At 37.8% G+C, this 20,913-nt stretch overlaps 1 protein-coding gene across 5 annotated transcripts in view; it reads left to right on the forward strand.

Moving 5' to 3' along the window:
- PRPSAP2 (phosphoribosyl pyrophosphate synthetase associated protein 2) overlaps positions 1 to 5,035 on the forward strand; it is a 95,343-nt gene extending 90,308 nt beyond the window's left edge. For 4 of the 5 annotated variants that reach the window (XM_057500793.1, XM_057500791.1, XM_057500794.1 and 1 more), the window contains 3 exons: positions 125 to 271; positions 3,369 to 3,480; positions 4,207 to 5,035. In XM_057500793.1, coding sequence (XP_057356776.1) covers positions 125 to 271; positions 3,369 to 3,480; positions 4,207 to 4,301 — 354 coding nt within the window. In that variant the 3' untranslated portion in view covers positions 4,302 to 5,035. Of the gene's footprint in view, positions 1 to 124; positions 272 to 3,368; positions 4,121 to 4,206 lie in introns of those variants that run through there. The other variant, XM_057500795.1, reaches the window with a different exon arrangement.
- The last annotated feature ends 15,878 nt before the right edge of the window (positions 5,036 to 20,913 follow it).

Here is a 20,913-nt window from a genome sequence, read left to right on the forward strand (position 1 = left end):
CCGGACATGTTGAGTGGAATAGCAAATTTGTCAGAGTAGAATTAAACCCTTTCTTCTCCCTAGTCGTCTAAACCCACCTTTGCCAAAGTGTTATGAACCTTTTGCTCAATCTGTGATTTGACAGGATGACATTATCGATGATGTTGACAGCTTTCTTGCTGCAGCAGAGACGCTGAAGGAAAGAGGTGCATATAAGATCTTCATGATGGCAACTCATGGCTTGTTATCTTCAGATGCTCCCCGGCTGATTGAGGAATCTGCCATTGACGAGGTAACAGAGGCAGGCTGTGTGTGAGCATGGCACCCTGGCGCTGGTGTGCCTCCTGATCTGTAGTCCCAGAATAGATGAAGAATGAGCTACTTTGTAGCTAAGAATGGATTTAAAACATGGGTTATATTTGTGTTTCATTGACTGTAAGCTTCTGTCTTTTGCCCATGATAATAGTTAATAGTTTTAATAATGCATAAATGGAGCACATGGTCCCTGCCCACACCACCTGGTGCTGTGCACACACCCCCTCCCAAACTCCCATCAGAGCCCTGCAGGGCCCTTGTTGTGACCCTTTTAGAGAGGTGAGAAATTGTGCATCAGAAAAGTTTAGTGACTTCCTAAGGTCAGAGCCACAGGCCAAGCACTGGCATTCAGGCCTTAGTTTGCCTGATGCCAGTGCCCACCCCTCTTCCTGGTCCAGATGTCTGTGGTAGGAAATCTGGGAGGGAAAGGCAAGCAGGGCAACTTCTCCTAAGCTGCCTGTAGCTCCCAGTGTGACTGAAGTGAGGCTGTCCAGATTTATTTGTCCTGTTTTGTCTACCTGTCATTCCAGCGACCAGCCAGCCAGCCCAGGGTTTGATTGTATGCCACATTTTTATTATCTCTTAAGAGATAAAAGTGCTCTCCCTGTGTATTCCTGATATTGAATCTGAAATTAGTGAAACTCCTCTTACCTTTTTGAGTCCCAAATCTTCAGTCTTCAGCAGGTGATCTCCTTGAGCCTGGCCCTTTGTTTATCATCTTCGATGGGTTCAAGATGCCTTAGCACAGACAAAAGGGCACACTTGCATGGCTCCAGCCTCCTTACTCAGCTGGACAAAACGTACTAAGAGCTAAAAATGACCTTCAAGTCAGCAAAATAATTCAGAATGCATTATTAAGTGAAGTAGGAAGACTTGAGGCCCAGGGCAGCTCTCACTTGACACTGGGTGACATCCTCATGGGTGCTGTGTGAGGCAGATTAGGAAGAGCAAAGCAGAGGAATCCAGAGGGGACTGCTGGGTCCAGGACTCTGAGAGCAGAGTGAACTTTGGAGAGAGACATAATACCAGCTAAAGCAGACATGAGTACGTGAGTCCTGGGCAGCAGCTCTCCGGGGAAAGGCATCCCTGAGAGGGTGCTCTGTCACTGATGCCTGTCATGGGGAGCTGGGTCAGGAGCTAATGGCTAAGCTGGGCTCCTCATTCACTCTGGTTAGGAAGCTAAGGTTTTCATAAATACTTAACAGACAAGGTGTAGCTGCACAGCAGATGATTAAGTTATAAACCATGTAGAAGTCATGGCCAGATAACAGGTTAGGAGGTGGAAAGAGGGAGAAGTGGAGACAGACTGATGCTCTCATCTTCAGTGGAGGAGTTGGTACGTGGTGCTTGGTATTGATACATCAAGATTTGAAGTGTTTTTTTTTAATTTTCTTAATTAAAAGGAGTTCAATGAAATGTCTAGAATAGACATCTATAAAGACAGTAGATTAGTGGTTACCAGGGGCTTGAGGAAGGGGGAAATGAGAGTGTCAGTGGAGGGGTGCAAGGTTTATTACTGGGGAGATAGTAATGCAACTCTGAATATTCTAAAACCTTTGAACTGTATACTTTAAGTGGGTGAATTGTATGCAAATTGTGTCTCAACAAAGCTGTTACTTTTAAAAATGGTTAGAATAAATTTGGAAAATTAATTCCTTAAATACGGTGGTTTTCCAGTGAGAAAAAGTGACTCCTACTGGGATGTGGGGTACTCCAGGGGCACCTGGGGTCACCCTCCACATCTATTCTAGGTGAATGGTGCAAACTTTTCTGTGGTTGACACCAGTGGGTACTTTTTTTTCTTTTGAGAAGTGTTCTCTTTTACAGGTCATGAGATTAGATAACCCTTCATGTTTCCAGTTTTGCCTTAATTACCAGGAAGATGACATACAAAATAACAAGTCAGATTTACATTAGGCTAGGGTTTCCTGTCTCTAGTGCTGGTTCTGAGTAATTCCTGATAGTCCATCTCTGTTCAGTGATCTCACTGTGTGTGTTGCATTGTTATATAAGCTGTGTTGAGGCTTGTTTTGGAAATAGGAACATATATTATAAATAATAACTGAAAAATTACTCCCATCCTGCTTTTTTTAGAAGGCTGTGTTTTAAATTTTTTTCCACTTATAGCTGTTTTAAAGTGCTTGTTTCTCCTTTTTTTGATTTTTATTGAATCTTTCAAATAACAGTTCTGTTGAGATATAACTCACCATACAGTTCACCCATAATTCAGTGGTTTTTAGTATATTCACAGAACCATGCAACCATCTTCGCAGTCACTTCCAGAGCATTTCATCCCCCTAAAGAAACTGCACACCCATTAGCAGTCACTCCCCATTTCTTCTCAATCCACTCAGTCTTAGGGAACCACCCTGTGCTTTCTGTCTCTATAGATTTACCTAACCTGGACATTTCATGTAAATGGAATCATACAATATGTAGCCCTTTGTGCCTGGTTTCTTTCACTTAACATAACGTTTGAAAGTTCATCCATGTTGTAGATTCTGTCAGTATGTCATGCCTTTTTATTGCTGAGTATTTCACTATACGGATATACTACATTTTATCTCTTCATAAGTTGATGGAAATTTGGGTTGTTTCCACTTTTTGACTATTGTGAATAATGCTTTTGTGAACATTCATGTGCAAGGTTTTGAATGGAGGTATGTTTTCATTTCTCTTGGGTATATATCTAGGAGTGGGATTGCTATGCCATATGGTAACTCAAAGTTTAACCTTTTGTGGGACTTCCAGACTGTTTTCCAAATCAACCATTTTACATTCCCACCAGCAGTGTATGAGTGTTAATAGTTGTTCTATATCCTTGTCAACACTTGTTATTATCTGTCTGTTTGCTTGTAGTCATCCTAGTAGAGTAGATGTAAGGTTATCAGTCTTAACCTAAGAAACACATGTAGTATTCACAATAACTGAAAACATTGTTAAATGTCTGATAGATCCACTGTCCTCCTGTCAAGTAGAACCTCAGAAATTTGAGAGTATATCATTTTCAGATCAAGCCAGGAAGCTATGTGATTTTATGATGCTCTTGTTTTTTCTTTTCTCTTGATTTGCAGGTGGTGGTTACCAATACAATTCCACATGAAATCCAGAAGCTCCAGTGCCCCAAAATTAAAACTGTGGATATCAGCATGATACTTTCAGAAGCCATTCGTCGGATTCATAATGGCGAGTCCATGTCCTACCTTTTTAGAAACATAGGTTTAGATGACTGAAACTTTCCTTTCTTAAAACTCCAAGGGCCAAACTGGAAATGTAAAAATAGGTACTATGAGGGATCATGCCTACTTTGGTGTATTTCATAGGGACTGTCTGTGTTTTGTTCCTTTCCTTTTGCCAATTCCTGTGAAGTCTGACCAACTTTTTATGTTGGGTTGGGAGTTTGTGAGTTTTTCAGGCAATTTTTATAAACGAAAACTATGTTCTCCTCAAATAAAATAAGCTAATACCTGATTGTTTTTAGTTTAACTATTTAAAAAATAATTTGGAGTAAGATTTTTAAGCTCACAAACAGACTTTTTTCCAAAGTTGCTGGAGCTCAAGTGCATAAAAAAGTTAATGATCTACTATATAATACCTATAGTTGAAAAGTCAAAAAGATTATACTGTTGAAGCCAGTAAATGACATTTTTAGAAGTAATTTTTTAGACAAGCATATGGAATAAGTAAGCGTTATTTATTTTCTGCAACAAAAGAAAGAATAAAAACTTAATTTGTGCGTGTTTTTTTAATCTTTGTGTTTTGGCAGTTGTTTTATAACCAAAATAAAACGAAAGCTGAATATACATGCTGTGAATGTTGAAATGTTCATCAGCTTGCTGAGTTTTCTGCAATTTCTCAGGGTGATACACTAGCCTCTTTAGGAATGTAATAGTGTCTGTTCTGTTTGTTCAGGACCCTGCACATTACTGATGCACAGTCATTTGACTGCAGCAAGAGAGGAATTTGAATCCCAGGCTTTGAGCCACGGGAGCAGGTCAGTGAGTTAGCTTGAGCTGCTCTCTGCATCTTGGAGTGGCATTGTTTTGCTACCTGTTCAATAGCACAGCCATTCTCAAAATAGAATGTACCACTGCATGCTCTGGAGGATGGAATCCTGGTGGGGGGTCACAAAGGACAAGTGATGTGATCCTTGTCAGTGACAGGCATTTAAGTATTGTCTATCTTAGAGTTTTGAGTTCAGAACTCAAAACTTGTACCTTGGAGTTTATCAGACTGTGGAACACCAGGGTCCCATGAGTTATGCCAGTGTCACATAATGGCAGTCCTAACTAATTTAGGGAGGGAAAAATTAATATTTTCTCACAAAGAAAAACATTACTTTTTCTTCCAAAAAACCTTAAATTTGTTTTCTGCCTATCTGTGAAATCTGGAATGAAGCAGCAGTTGATTTAGCACAAAATTAAGATTAGTCACTAACTGTTTACCATGTTAGGGTGTCCTGTTGCTCCCAAGAAATCAGTCTGACTCTTGGGGGCCTGCCCTGTAGAAGACGTGGGGCCCTGCATGTGCAGAAACACTGAAGCCCCCACTTCTGGCAGCTGTCCCAGGTATTATATGGTGTCCTGCACATCCTCTTTGTGCTCATCACAACCATCAATGTCCAGCCCCCCTTCCTGACATGATGCTTCAACACCCCATGATGGTTATTCTGTTACATGTGTATGAAAGTAACACATGTTAATTATTTTAAGTAATTCACATTGGTGTTAGAGTTACAGTCTAATCATGTGTAAATGTAGCACATTACTCTTGTTTAGAGACATGCAAGCTTAAAATAAGCTCTCTCCTTTATGCTTTGTGAGCATGGTTTTCTTTAGGAAACACTTGAAAGCAACCCAGTTTTCCTTTTACTTCAAAAAGAATAAGCTGGCAGATGTCAGCAAGGATGGTGGAATGGGGAACTCTCAAAGTCTGTCCCTCCATAAAAGCAGAGAAAAATTGGCAAAAACTGTCAGAATGAATGAAGAAATCTTAAGCTTACCCCTCTGGGAATCCTCTTACTGATTCTCAGCACAGAGACAACCTACAACAAAACAAACAAAAATTACTGGGGAAGAGAGAGAAACTGATTTATAGGGTTACACATTAGAGTCAAAAGTCCAGTTTTTAAACAAAAAATCACAAAGGCATACAAACAAACAGGAAAGTATGATCCATTCAAAGGGGAAAAAATCAGAAATGATCCCTGAAAAAGACCTGATCTACTAGACAGCCTTAAGCAACTGTCTTAAGGATGCTAAAAGAACTAAGGGAAGGTGTGGAGAACAAGAACACTATGTGTGATCAAAATGGAAATACCAATAAACAGAAAACAAAAAACGTTCATAAAAGTACAGTAACTAAATTGAAAGATTCATTAGGGGGATTCTAAGGCAGATTTGAACAAGTAGGAGAAAGAATCAACAAACATTGAAGATAGGACAATAGAACTAAGGCTGAGGAACAGAAAGAAAAATTGAAAAGCAAATAGAGCCTAAGGGAGTTGTGAGACTCCATCAAGCAGAACAGCATACACGTGGGAGATCTGGAAAATAAGGAGAAAAGGGACAGAGAATATTTGAATAAACAATGGCCAAAAACTACACAATTTTATGAGACCAGAACAGAAACATTCAAGAAGCTCAAAAAACTCCGAGTCAGATGAATACAAGGATACCCACACCAAGACATTATAATCACAAGTCAGACAAAGATCTTGAAAGCAGCAAGGCAGGAGTGATGCATCGAATACAAGGGATTCTCAATAAGATTATCAGCAGGTTTCCCATAGAAACTTTGGAGGTCAGAGGCAATGGCCTGAAACATTCAAAGTGCTAAAAGAAAAAACTGTCAACGAAGAGTCCTATATCCAGTAAAATTGTCCTTCAAAAGTGAGGGAGAAATTAAAACATTCCCAGATAAACAAAAGCTGAGGGAATTCATTTATACTAGACATGCTCTGCAAGAAATGCTCAAACAAGTCCTGCAGAGGAAAGGAAGGGATACTAAATAGTAACCCTTCCTTTAATACTAGAAAGCCATGTGAAGAAATAAAAGATCTCAATAAAGATTGAATACAAGGGTAATTATAAAAGCAATTATTATTGTAATGATGGCTTCTAACTCCACTTTTTAAAGTTATTAGACTAAACCTAGTATTGTAACATTGTGTAACTCCACTTTTTGTTTTCTACATAATCCTAGAGATTTGAAAGATTGTTTGTTTTTGGGAAGACTAGATAAAGATTTAATTTTGTGATAACAACTGAAAAGAGTAGAGATAAGAGCTGTTAAGCAGAATTTTTGTATGTTACTGAAGTTAAGCTTGTATAAATTCAAATTAGTTATAACCTTAAGATATTAAATCCCAGTGGTAAACACACACACACACACACACACACCCATACCAAAGGAAGTGGGAAATGAATTTAAATGTTTCACTACAAAAAATAAACTGAGCACAAAAGAAAATAATGCAGGAAATCAGGGACAAAAATGCCATAAGGCCTACAGAAAAACAAATAGCAAAATGACAGAAGTCAGTCCGTCCTTACCAGTAAATGGTTTAAATGTAAATTGATGAGACTCCAATTAAAAGGTTGGCAGAATAAAAACATAATCCAACAATATGCTGTCTACATAAGCCTCACTTTAGATCCAAAGACACAAATAGATTGAATGTGAAAGGATGGAAAAAGATATTCTATGGAAATAGTAACTGAAAGAGAGTAGGGGTAGCTGAAGTAATATTGGATAGAATAATAATTATTATTATTAAAAAAGAATGAAATAGAATTTAAGACAAAAATTGCTACAAGGGACAACAAAATGCATGTTATTAGTAAAAGTTTCAATAGAACCAGGAGACAACTGATAAAAATTCATGTGCCTAATAACAGACTATCAAAATACGTGAAGCAAAAACAGAATTAAAGGGACAAGTGGAGGATTCTGCAACAATAATTGGATACTTCTACACCCCACTTTTGGGAACAAACCAATACATTTTATAGAACCAATTAATGAAGAAATCATGAAGGAAATTATAAAATACTTAGAGATGAATAAAAAATGAAATTACAACATACCAGACTTATGGGAAACAGTGAAAGCATTGAGTGCTAAGGGGTAAGTTTATTACAATAAACTCTTACATGTAAAAAAAGAAAGACCTCAAATGTAAAATCAACAAACTAACCTTATAACTTAAGGAACTAGACAAAGAACAAACCCTAAGTTACAGAAGGAAGAAAGTAATAAAGATTAGGGCAGATATAAACAAATTGGAAAATAGAAAAACAGAAAATAACTGAAACCAAAAGTTGATTATTTGAAAACATCAACAAAATTGACAAATCTTTAGATAATGGTCTAAGGGGAAAAATATAAGTTATTAAAATCAGAAAAGAAAAAGGGGACCCTATTATTAATTGATTCTAAGAAAATAAGGATTATAAGAGTACTATGAAAAACTATGCACCAAAAAACTGGATAACCTAAAGGAAATGGGCAAATTTCTAGAAACAAAACTAACCAAGACCAAATCACAAAGAAATAGGAAATCTGAGTACACCTGTAACTAATAATATCGAATCAGTAATAAATATCTAAAAAAGAAAATTCCGGGATCTGATGGCTTCACTGGTGAATCCTACCAAACAATTAAAGAACTAATGCCAATCCTCAAACTTTTCCAAAAAGAAGGAAGGGGGAGGCATGTTCCTTAACTCACTCTATGAGGCCAGCATTACCTGATACCAAAGCCAGACAAAAATTCTATAAGAAAACTACAGATCAATATTCCTTATGAATATTCATGTAAAAATCATCAACAACATACTAGAAAACTGATTTTCAACACTGCACTAAAAGGATTAACACTAAGATTTATTCCTGGAATTCAAGATATTTCATCATGAAAACTGATCAATGTAATACACCATATTAACAAAATGGAGGAAAATAAGCACATGATCATCTCAATTGATGCAGAGAAAGTATTTGACAAATCCAATATGCTTTCATGATTTAAAAAAAACAAGACTAAGAATATAAGGAAAATACCATAACAACAGCCATATATGTAAAATCCACAGTGAATATCATACTTAATGGTGATTGACTGAAAACTTCTAAGATTAAGAACAAGGAAAGGATGCCCACTTTTGCCACTTCTATTAAATTTAGTAGTGGAAGTTCTAACTAGAGCAAGAAAAATAACTAAAAGCCATCCAAATTGGAAAAGAAGTAAAATGATCTGTTTATAGCTGATATGATCTTATATGTAGAAAACTCTAAAGATTCCACATCCAAAAATCAAACTCTTAGAACTAAAAATTAATTTAGGAAAATAAAAGAACAGATCACCACCACACAAAAATCAGTTGCATTTTTATACATGAACAATCAGCCTGAAAATGAAATTAAGAAAACAATTTCAGTTACAATAGCATCAAAAAGAATAAAATACTTAGAAATTAACCAAAGAGGTGAAAGATGTACAATGAAAACTAAACATTGCAGAAAGAAATTAGAGAAGACAAAATGGGAATACACCCCTTGTCCCTGAATTGGAATAATTAATATTGTTAAAATCTCAATACTACATAGTGCAATTTACAGATTCCGTGCAATCTCTACTAAAATCCCAGTGACACTTTTTGCAGCATTATTTATGATAGCCAAGATATGGCTATGAAGAAGGGCTGAAGAAACCTGTGTCTATCAATAGAATAATGGATAAAGATGTATGTATGTACAATTTATATATATTTTATATATACACATATATTTTATATAACAATTGCATAATATATAAAATGTTATATATTACATATATATAAATTATATGTATAATGGAGTTATATATAAATGGAATATCCTCAGCCATAGAAAGGAATGAAATATTGCCGTATGCAACAACATGGATGGGTCTAGAAGGTATTAGGCTAAGTGAAATAAGAGAAAGACAAATATATGATTTTAATTATTTGTGGAGTCTACAACAAAACAGAAATAGACTTATAAGTACACAGAACAAACTGGTGGTTGGCAGAAGGGCGGGAAATGGGAACATGGATAAAATAGGTGAAAGAGATAAAGAGGTACAAACTTCCAATTACAAAATAAGTCACAGGATGAAAAATACAGCATAGAGAATGTAGTCAATAACAATTTTGTGTGATGACAGAAGATAACTTATTGTGAGCATTTTGTAATCTATGTAATTTTCAAATCACACACCTAAACTAATATAATATTTTATGTCAACTATACTTCAATTTTAAAAAGTTCTTCAGAGAGAAGAAAAAATAGATTGAAATTCAGATCTACATAAAGAAAGGAAGAGCATTAGTAAGTGAAGACAAAATCATTTGATTCTTAATTGGTCTAATGGATTGTTTTTTTTTTTTAACAATAGCAACAATGTATATGAAGGAAAGCAATGATACAAGGGACAGGAGGGAAGAAATAGGATTTTGTTGTAATCACACTAGTGAAGCAGTATACTGTTATTTGAAAGTGAACTGAGATTAGTAGTAAATGTATATTGCATACTGTAGGGTAACTGCTAGAAAAAGTATAAGTGATAATCTAAGAAGGAAAAGTCAATGTAATCATAAATGTTCAATTAAAATCAAGTCAAAAAGAGTAGCAGATAAAAAGAGGAACAAAAAACAAGAGCAACAAATACAAAACAGTAACAAATATGATAGCTCTTAATCCAAATATATAAAAAATAATTTTGAACATCAATGGTCTAAATGAACGAATTTAAAGAAATTGTCAGAGTGGATTAAAAGATAAGACCCAACTATATGTTGGCTCCAGGCAAGCAACTTAATTATAAATACACATATAGATTAAAAGTAAATGGAGAATACATCATGCTAACACTAATCAAAAGAACAGAGGAGTATGTATATCAATTTCAGAGAAAACCTCAAATCAAGGAAGTTAACAGCAATAAAGAATAGCATTTCAGAGGGAGCCAAGATGGCGGCGTGAGTAGAGCAGCGGAAATTTCCTCCCAAAACCACATATATCTATGAAAATATAACAAAGACAACTCTTCCTAGAATAAAGACCAGAGGACACAGGACAATACCCGGACCACATCCACACTTGAGAGAACCCAGCATGTCGCGAAGGGGGAGAGGAGGGCCACAAACCAACAAGAAGGGAAGTTCTTCCAGCCATCACTCATCCCAGCTCTGCAAACTATTCCTATCACCATGAAAGGCAAAACTACAGGCAGACAAAGATCACAGAGACAACACCAGAGAAGGAGACAGACCTAACCAGTCTTCCTGACAAATAATTCAAAATAAGAATCATAAACATGCTGACAGAGATGCAGAGAAATACGCAAGAGATATGGGAGGAAGTCCGGAGGGAGATCACAGATGCCAGAAAGGAGATTGCAGAAATGAAACAAACTCTGGAAGGGTTTATAAGCAGAATGGATAGGATGCAAGAGGCCATTGATGGAATTGAAACAAGAGAACAGGAACGCACAGAAGCTGACATAGAGAGAGATAAAAGGATCTCCAGGAATGAAACAATATTAAGAGAACTGTGTGACCAATCCAAAAGGAACAATATCTGTATCATAGGGGTCCCAGAAGAAGAAGAGAGAGGAAAAGGGATGGAAAGTATCTTGGAAGAAATAATTGCTGAAAACTTCCCCAAACTGGGGGAGGAAATAATTGAACAGACCACAGAAATACACAGAACCCCCAACAGAAAGGATCCAAGGAGGACAACACCAAGACACATAATAATTAAAATGGCAAAGAACAAGGACAAGGAAAGAGTTTTAAAGGCAGCTAGAGAGAAAAAGGTCACCTATAAAGGAAAACCCATCAGGCTAACATCAGACTTCTCAACAGAAATCCTACAGGCCAGAAGAGAATGGCATGATATATTTAATACAATGAAACAGAAGGGCCTTGAACCAAGGATACTGTATCCAGCACGACTATCATTCAAATATGATGGTGGGATTAAACAATTCCCAGACAAAAGCTGAGGGAATTTGCTTCCCACAAACCACCTCTACAGAACATCTTACAGGGACTGCTCTAGATGGGAGCACTCCTAGAAAGAGCACAGCACAAAACACCCAACATATGAAGAATCGAGGAGAAGGAATTAGAAGGGAGAGAAGAAAAGAATCTCCAGACAGTGTATATAACAGCTCAATAAGCGAGCTAAGTTAGGCAGTAAGATACTAAAGAGGCTAACCTTGAACCTTTGGTAACCACGAATTTAAAGCCTGCAACGGCAATAAGTACATATCTTTCAATAGTCACCCTAAATGTTAATGGGCTGAATGCACCAATCAAAAGACACAGAGTAATAGAATGGATAAAAAAGCAAGACCCATCTATATGCTGCTTACAAGAAACTCACCTCAAACCCAAAGACATGTACAGACTAAAAGTCAAGGGATGGAAAAACATATTTCAGGCAAACAACAGCGAGAAGAAAGCAGGGGTTGCAGTACTAACATCAGACAAAATAGACTTCAAAACAAAGAAAGTAACGAGATAAAGAAGGACACTACATAATGATAAAGGGGTCAGTCCAACAAGAGGATATAACCATTCTAAATATATATGCACCCAACACAGGAGCACCAGCATATGTGAAACAAATACTAACAGAACTAAAGGGGGAAATAGACTGCAATGCATTCATTCTGGGAGACTTCAACACACCACTCACCCCAAAGGATAGATCCACCGGGCAGAAAATAAGGACACGGAAGCACTGAAAAACACAGTAGAGCAGATGGACCTAATAGACATCTATAGAACTCTACATCCAAAAGCAACAGGATATACATTCTTCTCAAGTGCACATGGAACATTCTCCAGAATAGACCACATACTAGGCCACAAAAAGAGCCTCAGAAAATTCCAAAAGATTGAAATCCTACCAACCAACTTTTCAGACCACAAAGGCATAAAACTAGAAATAAACTGTACAAAGAAAGCAAAGAGGCTCACAAACACATGGAGGCTTAACAACACACTCCTAAATAATCAATGGATCAATGACCAAATCAAAATGGAGATCCAGCAATATATGGAAACAAATGACAACAACAACACTAAGACCCAACTTCTGTGGGATGCAGCAAAAGCAGTCTTAAGAGGAAAGCATATAGCAATCCAAGCATATTTAAAAAAGGAAGAACAATCCCAAATGAATGGTCTAATGTCACAATTATCGAAATTGGAAAAAGAAGAACAGATGAGGCCTAAGGTCAGCAGAAGGAGGGACATAATAAAGATCAGAGAAGAAATAAATAAAATTGAGAAGAATAAAACAATAGCAAAAATCAATGAAACCAAGAGCTGGTTCTTCGAGAAAATAAACAAAATAGATAAGCCTCTAGCCAGACTTATTAAGAAGAAAAGAGAGTCAACACAAATCAACAGTATCAGAAACGAGAAAGGAAAAATCACAACGGACCCCACAGAAATATAAAGAATTATAAGAGAATACTATGAAAACCTATATGCTAACAAGCTGGGAAACCTAGGAGAAATGGACAACTTCCTAGAAAAATACAACCTTCCAAGACTGACCCAGAAAGAAACAGAAAATCTAAACAGACCAATTACCAGCAATGAAATTGAAGCGGTAATCAAAAAACTACCAAAGAACAAAATCCCCTGGCCAAAAGGATTTACCTCGGAATTTTATCAGACTTACAGGGAAGACATAATACCCATTCTCCTTAGAGTTTTCCAAAAAATAGAGGAGGAGGGGATACTCCCAAACTCATTCTATGAAGCTAACATCACCCTAATACCAAAACCAGGCAAAGACCCCACCAAAAAAGAAAACTACAGACCAATATCCCTGATGAACGTAGATGCAAAAATACTCAACAAAATATTAGCAAACCGAATTCAAAAATACATCAAAAGGATCATACACCATGACCAAGTGGGATTCATCCCAGGGATGCAAGGATGGTACAACATTCGAAAGTCCATCAACATCATCCACCACATCAACAAAAAGAAAGACAAAAACCACATGATCATCTCCATAGATGCTGAAAAAGCATTTGACAAAGTTCAACATCCATTCATGATAAAAACTCTCAGCAAAATGGGAATAGAGGGCAAGTACCTCAACATAATAAAGGCCATCTATGATAAACCCACAGGCAACATTATATTGAAGAGCGAGAAGCTGAAAGCATTTCCTCTGAGATCTGGAACTAGACAGGGATGCCCACTCTCCCCACTGTTATTTAACATAGTACTGGAGGTCCTAGCCACGGCAATCAGACAAAACAAACAAATACAAGGAATCCAGATTGGTAAAGAAGAAGTTAAACTGTCACTGTTTGCAGATGACATGATACTGTACATAAAAAACCCTAAAGACTCCACCCCAAAACTACTAGAACTGATATCGGAATACAGCAAAGTTGCAGGATACAAAATCAATACACAGAAATCTGTGGCTTTCCTATACACTAACAATGAATCAACAGAAAGAGAAATCAGGAAAACAACTCCATTCACAATTGCATCAAAAAATAAAATAAAATACCTAGGAATAAACCTAACCAAAGAAGTGAAAGACTTATATTCTGAAAACTACAAGTCACTCTTAAGAGAAATTAAAGAGGACACTAACAGATGGAAACTCATCGCATGCTCGTGGCTAGGAAGAATTAATATCGTCAAAATGGCCATCCTGCCCAAAGCAATATACAGATTTGATGCAATCCCTATGAAACTACCAGCAACATTCTTCAATGAACTGGAACAAATAATTCAAAAATTCATATGGAAACACCAAAGACCCCGAATAGCCAAAGCAATCCTGAGAAAGAAGAATAAAGTAGGGGGGATCTCACTCCCCAACTTCAAGCTCTACTTTAAAGCCATAGTAATCAAGACAGTTTGGTACTGGCAAAAGAGCAGAGCCACAGACCAATGGAACAGACTAGAGAATCCAGACATTAACCCAGACATATATGGTCAATTAATATTTGACAAAGGAGCCATGGACATACAATGGCGAAATGACAGTCTCTTCAGCAGATGGTGCTGGCAAAACTGGACAGCTACATGTAGGAGAATGAAACTGGACCATTGTCTAACCCCATATACAAAAGTAAACTCAAAATGGATCAAAGACCTGAATGTAAGTCATGAAACCATTAAACTCTTGGAAGAAAACATAGGCAAAAACCTCTTAGACATAAACATGAGTGACCTCTTCTTGAACATATCTCCCCGGGCAAGGAAAACAACAGCAAAAATGAACAAGTGGGACTATATTAAGCTGAAAAGCTTCTCTACAGCAAAAGACACCATCAATAGAACAAAAAGGAACCCTACAGTATGGGAGAATATATTTGAAAATGACACATCCGATAAAGGCTTGACATCCAGAATATATAAGAGCTCACATGCCTCAACAAACAAAAAACAAATAACCCAACTAAAATATGGGCTGAGGAACTGAACAGTTCTCCAAAAAAAGAAATACAGATGGCCAACAGACACATGAAAAGGTGCTCTACAATGCTAATTATCAGAGAAATGCAAATTGAAACTACAATGAGGTATCACCTCACACCAGTAAGGATGGCTGCCATCCAAAAGACAACAACAAATGTTGACGAGGCTGTGGAGAAAGGGGAACCCTCCTACACTGCTGGTGGGAATGTAAGTGAGTTCAACCATTGTGGAAAGCAGTATGGAGGTACATCAAAATACTCAAAACAGACTTACCATTTGACCCAGGAATTGCACTCCTAGGAATTTACCCTAAGAATGCAGCAATCAAGTATGAGAAAGATCAGTGCACCCCTATGTTTATCGCAGCACTATTTACAATAGCCAAGAATTGGAAGCAACCTAAATGTCCATCGATAGATGAATGGATAAAGAAGATGTGGTACATATACACAATGGAATACTACTCAGCCATAAGAAAAGGGCAAATCCTACCATTTGCAGCAACATGGATGGAGCTGGAGGGTATTATGCTCAGTGAAACAAGCCAAGTGGAGAAACAGAAATACCAAATGATTTCACTCATCTGTGGAATATAAGAACAAAGGAAAAACTGAAGGAACAGAACAGCACCAGAATCACAGAACCCAAGAATGGACTAACAGGTACCAAAGGGAAAGGGACTGGGGAGGATGGGTGGGTAGGGAGGGATAAGGGGGGGTGAAGTAGGGGGGTATTAAGATTAACATGCATGGGGGGGTAGGAGAAAAGGGAGGGCTGTACAACACAGAGAAGGCAAGTAGTGATTCTTCAACATTTTGCTACGCTGATGGACAGTGACTGTAAAGGGGTTTATAGGGGAGACCTGGTATAGGGGAGAGCCTAGTAAACATAATATTCGTCATGTAAGTGTAGATTAGTGATACCAAAAACAAAGCAAAAAAAAAAAAAGGGGGAAGTTCCTGTGTGGTAACCTCCAATGAGTTCTACACAAGGGTATAAAGGGCATATAAAAGTGTAGGCAAAGGGTCTGTTTGTGTTTATACAGAGGATCAAAGCCTAATTGGGCTACCCCAAAAATGAACTAAGATATGATATGAAAAAGAACTTCCAACATCAGCACTCTCTGGAAGACTCATGCCAGAAGATGATCATCAAAAAACCCCAACAAAGATCCACGCACTGCTACAGCTGTAGATGCACTCATCCCACCAGTTCCTGGACTTGCTATGGGAATGAAGAAGGAAATAGCTAAGCTGGCCTGTGCATACAGTAAAACAACAAATTTGACTGGATCTATACTGTTGGAACTCAACCAAGAATTTGGAGAAGTGCAAATTGTAGCGCTCCAAAATCTTACAACTACAGACTATTTACTGTTAAAAGAACATAAGGGATGTGAACAGTCCCCAGGAATGGGTTATTTTAATTTGTCTGATTTCTCTCAGACTGTTCAAGTTCAGTTGGACAATATCCACCATGTCATAGATAAGTTTTCACAAATGCCTAAGGTGCCTAACTGGTTTTCTTGATTTCACTGGAGATGGCTGGTAATTACAGGTATGCTTTGGTTATGTAACTATACTCCTATTATGTTAATGTGTGTGTGCAATTTAATTAGTAGCTTAAAACCTATACATGCTGAAGTTACTCTACAAGAAGATATGTCAAAGAAATAATCAATCTTCCCATGTTTTCTTCCGCCTGCTACTTCTACAGCTTTTCTTCTTCCTTCCTAATTACAACCCTTAAATAGAATTTGTGCCTCATATCAAATTTACCGAGTATCATAATTCTTCCAAGTGGTAAAGATACCTCAAGACAAATGCTGGTCATAGAAGCTACAGGGCATAAACATGCAAAGAAGTAAAAAGCTAATCATTTCAAACAATAAGGCTTCTCTCTCACTTACCAACTTTACATTTCCCTGTATGGCCCCTGAAGATGACTGGTTAGCCAGAGACGGGTAAGATTCCTCAAGGGAGGAACAACCTAAGACAGGCACAGTTGCAGGGGGGTCATCAGGTGAGAAATTGTGGATCAACAGAGGTGAGGCTTAGAATCTCACCCCCCCTGTTCTGAGAGAAATCTTCTGCATCCGTGGATGTTTTATTGCCCTTGTCTAGCTTGGATTAACACATAGTCTACAGGCACACACGTGATCATCTACATTTGCTCTCACAACACTAAACTATGTTTTCTACCTTTATCTTGTATCTACCTACCACTTCAGCATTTTATTACAAATAATAATAATAAAGGGAGAAATGTATCCACATATAAATCAAGTATAAAAATCAAATGAGTATTCATATTTGAACTGACTGTTTATAGTTCATAATGCATGAGCAAAACCGAAGGTTTCTGTGATGACTGCCCTTGTACTTTTCACCATGTAACTTATTCACTATGTAAGAATTTGTTTTCCATGTAAGAACTTGTTTGTTATGCTTCAGAAGATTGGAGACTGATGAAAATTAGGCTTGGGGTGGAGTAATGATTGTGCATTGAGCATTGACTCCCCTATACAGAATTTTATTGTCGTTAACAACCATTTGATCAATAAATATGAGAGATTCCCTCACCAAAAAAAAAGAAAAAAAAAAGTACACACTTCCAATTGTAAAATAAATAAGTAACCGGGATGTAATGTATAGCATAAGGAATATAGTCAAAATATTGTAACAACTTGGTATGGTGATAGCTGGTACCTAGAATTATCATGTATATAAATGTTGAATCAGTGTGTTGTACACCTGAAACTAATGTAATGTAATACTGTGTGTCAACTACCCTTCAATAAAAAATAATTATCTAAAAAAAAAAAAAAAGAATAGCATTTCATAACTATTAGAAGTAATAACTGAATTCAGCGAAGTTGCATGATACAAAATTAATCCACAGAAATATGTTGCATTCATATATACTAACAACAAACTAGCAGAAAGAGAGATCAGTTAAACAACTCTATTCACAATTGCATGAAAAAAATAAAATACCTAGGAATAAACCTAACCAAGGAAGTAAAGGGCATACTCTGATAAGACACTCGTGAGAGAAATTATAGACACCAATAAGTGGAAATCTATCCCATGCTCATGGATAGAAAGAATATTGTCAAAATGGCCATCCTGCCCAAAGCAATTTACAGATTCAATGCAATCCCTATCAAAATATCAACAGCATTCTTCAATGAACTAGAACAAATAGTTCTAAAATTCGTCTAGAATCACAAAAGACTCCGAATAGCCAAAGCCATCCTGAGAAAGAAGAAGAAAGCTGGGGGGATTATGCTCCCTGACATCAAGTTCTACCAAAAAACTCCACCAAAAAGCACAGTAATCAGAACATTTTGGTCCTGGCACAATAAGAGACCCATAGAGCAATGGAACAGAATAGAGAGCCCAGGAATAATCCCATGTATATACGATCAGTTAACATACAATAAAGGAACCATGAATATCCAATGGGGAAAAAACAGCCTCTTCAGCTGGTGCTGGCAAAACTGGGCAGCTACCTGTAAAGGAATGAAACTGATTATTCCTTACACAAAATTAAACTCAAAATGGATCAAAGACCTTAATGTATGACATGAAATGATAAAACTCTTAGAAGAAAACAGGCAAAAATCTAACATAAGTACAAGGAGTTTTTTCCTGGACACATCTCCTTGGGAAAGGGAAACAAAATCAAAAGTGAACAAATGGGACTACATCAAACTAAAAAGCTCTGTACAGCAAAGGACACCATCAGCAGAACAAAAAGGCAACCTACAGTATGGGAGAATATATTCATAAAGTACTCATCCCCGAAGGGGTTAACGTCCCAAATATATAAAGAACTCATATGTCTCAACACCCAAAAAGCAAATAACCCAATTAAAAATGGGCAGAGTACCTGAATACAAACATTTCTCCAAAAAAGAAATACAAATGACCAACAGGCACATGAAAAGATGCTCGACGTCACTAATCATCAGGGAAAGGCAAATCAAAACCACAATGAGATCACTGCATACCAGTCAGAAATGGCCACTATCTAAAAGACAAGAAATAACAAATGCTGGTGAGGAAGTGGAGAAATGGGGACCCTCTTAACACTGTTGGTGGGAATGTCAATTGGTGCAGCCACTGTGGAAAGCAGAATGGAGGTTCCTCAAAAAACTGAAAATAGAAATACCATTTGATCCAGTAATTCCACTATTAGGAATTTACCCAAAGAAAACAAAATACCTGATTCAAAAGGATATATGCACCCCTATGTTTATTGCTTCATTATTTACAATGTCCAAGATATGGGAGCAACCTAAGTGTCCATCAATAGATGAATGGCTAAAGGAGAGGTGGTACATATACACAATGGAATATTACTCTGCCATAAAAAGAAAAGAAATTCTGCCATTTGCAACAACATGGGTGTGTCTAGAGGCTATTATGCTCAGTGAAATAAGCCAGGTGGAGAAAGACAAATACCACATCATCTCACTTACTTGTGGAATGTAAAAACAAAGCAAAACAGAAGGAACAAAAGAGAAGACAAAGACACCAAAAAGTGACCAGTGGTTACCAAGGGGAGAATGAAGGGAATAAAGGGACACAATAATACGCAATCACAACATAAGGTCATCATGGGGATGGTAGTACAGGTTGGAGAATACAGCCAATGATTCTGTAACATCTTTCTGCATCGATAGTAACTTTACTAGAGGGGGTGAGAATTTAATATGAGTAACTATTGAACCACTGTGTAGTACATTTGAAACCAATATAAGATTGTATATCCCGAGGATTAAAGATGGCGGTGTGAGAGGTGAGACAGAGAACTCCTCCCAAAACCATATATAATATGAAAATATAGTTAATACAACTAATCCTAAATGAGCAACAGGAAAGAAGGCTGCACCAGACTGCATACACCTGGAGAAAAGAGCAGACCTCACAAAACAGGGTAACATACCAACGCCTTGATCCGGTGAGACCCAAGCTTTCCCTCCATTCAGCTCACCAGAGTGAGGAAGAAAAACGGGGTGGGGAAGGGGTGGAAGCCTAGGATTGCTGAACAACCAGCCCTGGAGATCTGCTTTGGGAGCATGAACCTACATTGCATGGTGCTCTGGTGGTTAGTGGGGTTAAAAAGCTAGTCAGGCGAATACTTCAAGAGACTGAGATTCCAGCCATTGTGGAAAATGGATCCACATCTGGCTGCTCTGGGATGAAAGAAAGGCAGGAAGTCTGAGAGACTTCCTAACAGTGAGAGGGCTGCTAACGGGGCAAGGATTGCACAGAGCTTGCTGCCCAGGAGAAAGGATAGGTGGACAAAATTGTCCAGGTGCACCCTGCCCAGCAGGTTGGGAACTTTTAGGAACTTCAGGGGCTCCATTTCCCTGGCTGGATATTCAGCTCCGAGGCCCCCCACCATGATATGAAGCCTGCTGTGCCTCCCTCCTGGCCTACCGGCACTGGCTTGCAAACTGGCAGTCCCTGCCAAGGCTTCAGGCCAGCCATAGGGGAGCCCTGCCTACAGCAGCTACAAACACAAAACACAGAGGCTTACACCTGTGTGCTCGACCAGTTGGTTCTGACAGTGGAGACATGCATAGCAGCTGGGAAGCAGGAAACATCTCTTTCCTTCCCCCATGCACCAGCACTGCTCCTCTGCGACCCCTGGTATCACTCCAGGGGCAGAGCAGCTCCAGGGAGTAAAGCTTCCGGGCACTAGAGGGCGCCATATACAAATATGAAAAGTGAAAGGAACCTGATTCAAAGTAAAATTAATACAACTCCTGAGAAAGATTTAAATGACATTGACCTCATGAATCTTCCTGAAAGGGAGTTCAAAATAAAAATCACTAACATGCTCATGGAGGTACAGAAAAAAATTCAACAACTCAGGAATGAATTCTGGTCAGAGATACAATCATTGAAGAGCTCAATGGAGGGTATTAAAAGCAGATTAGATATGGTGGAGGAGATGATAAATGAAATAGAAACTAAAGAAGAGTAATACAAAGAAGCTGAGGCACAGAGAGAAAAAAGGATCTCTAAGAATGAAAGAATATTGAGAGAACTGTGTGACCAATCCAAACAGAACAATATTCACATTATAGGGGTACCAGAAGAAG

This window comes from Manis pentadactyla, chromosome 4, assembly GCF_030020395.1.
Source record: "Manis pentadactyla isolate mManPen7 chromosome 4, mManPen7.hap1, whole genome shotgun sequence".
In the NCBI taxonomy this organism is placed as follows: domain Eukaryota; kingdom Metazoa; phylum Chordata; class Mammalia; order Pholidota; family Manidae; genus Manis; species Manis pentadactyla.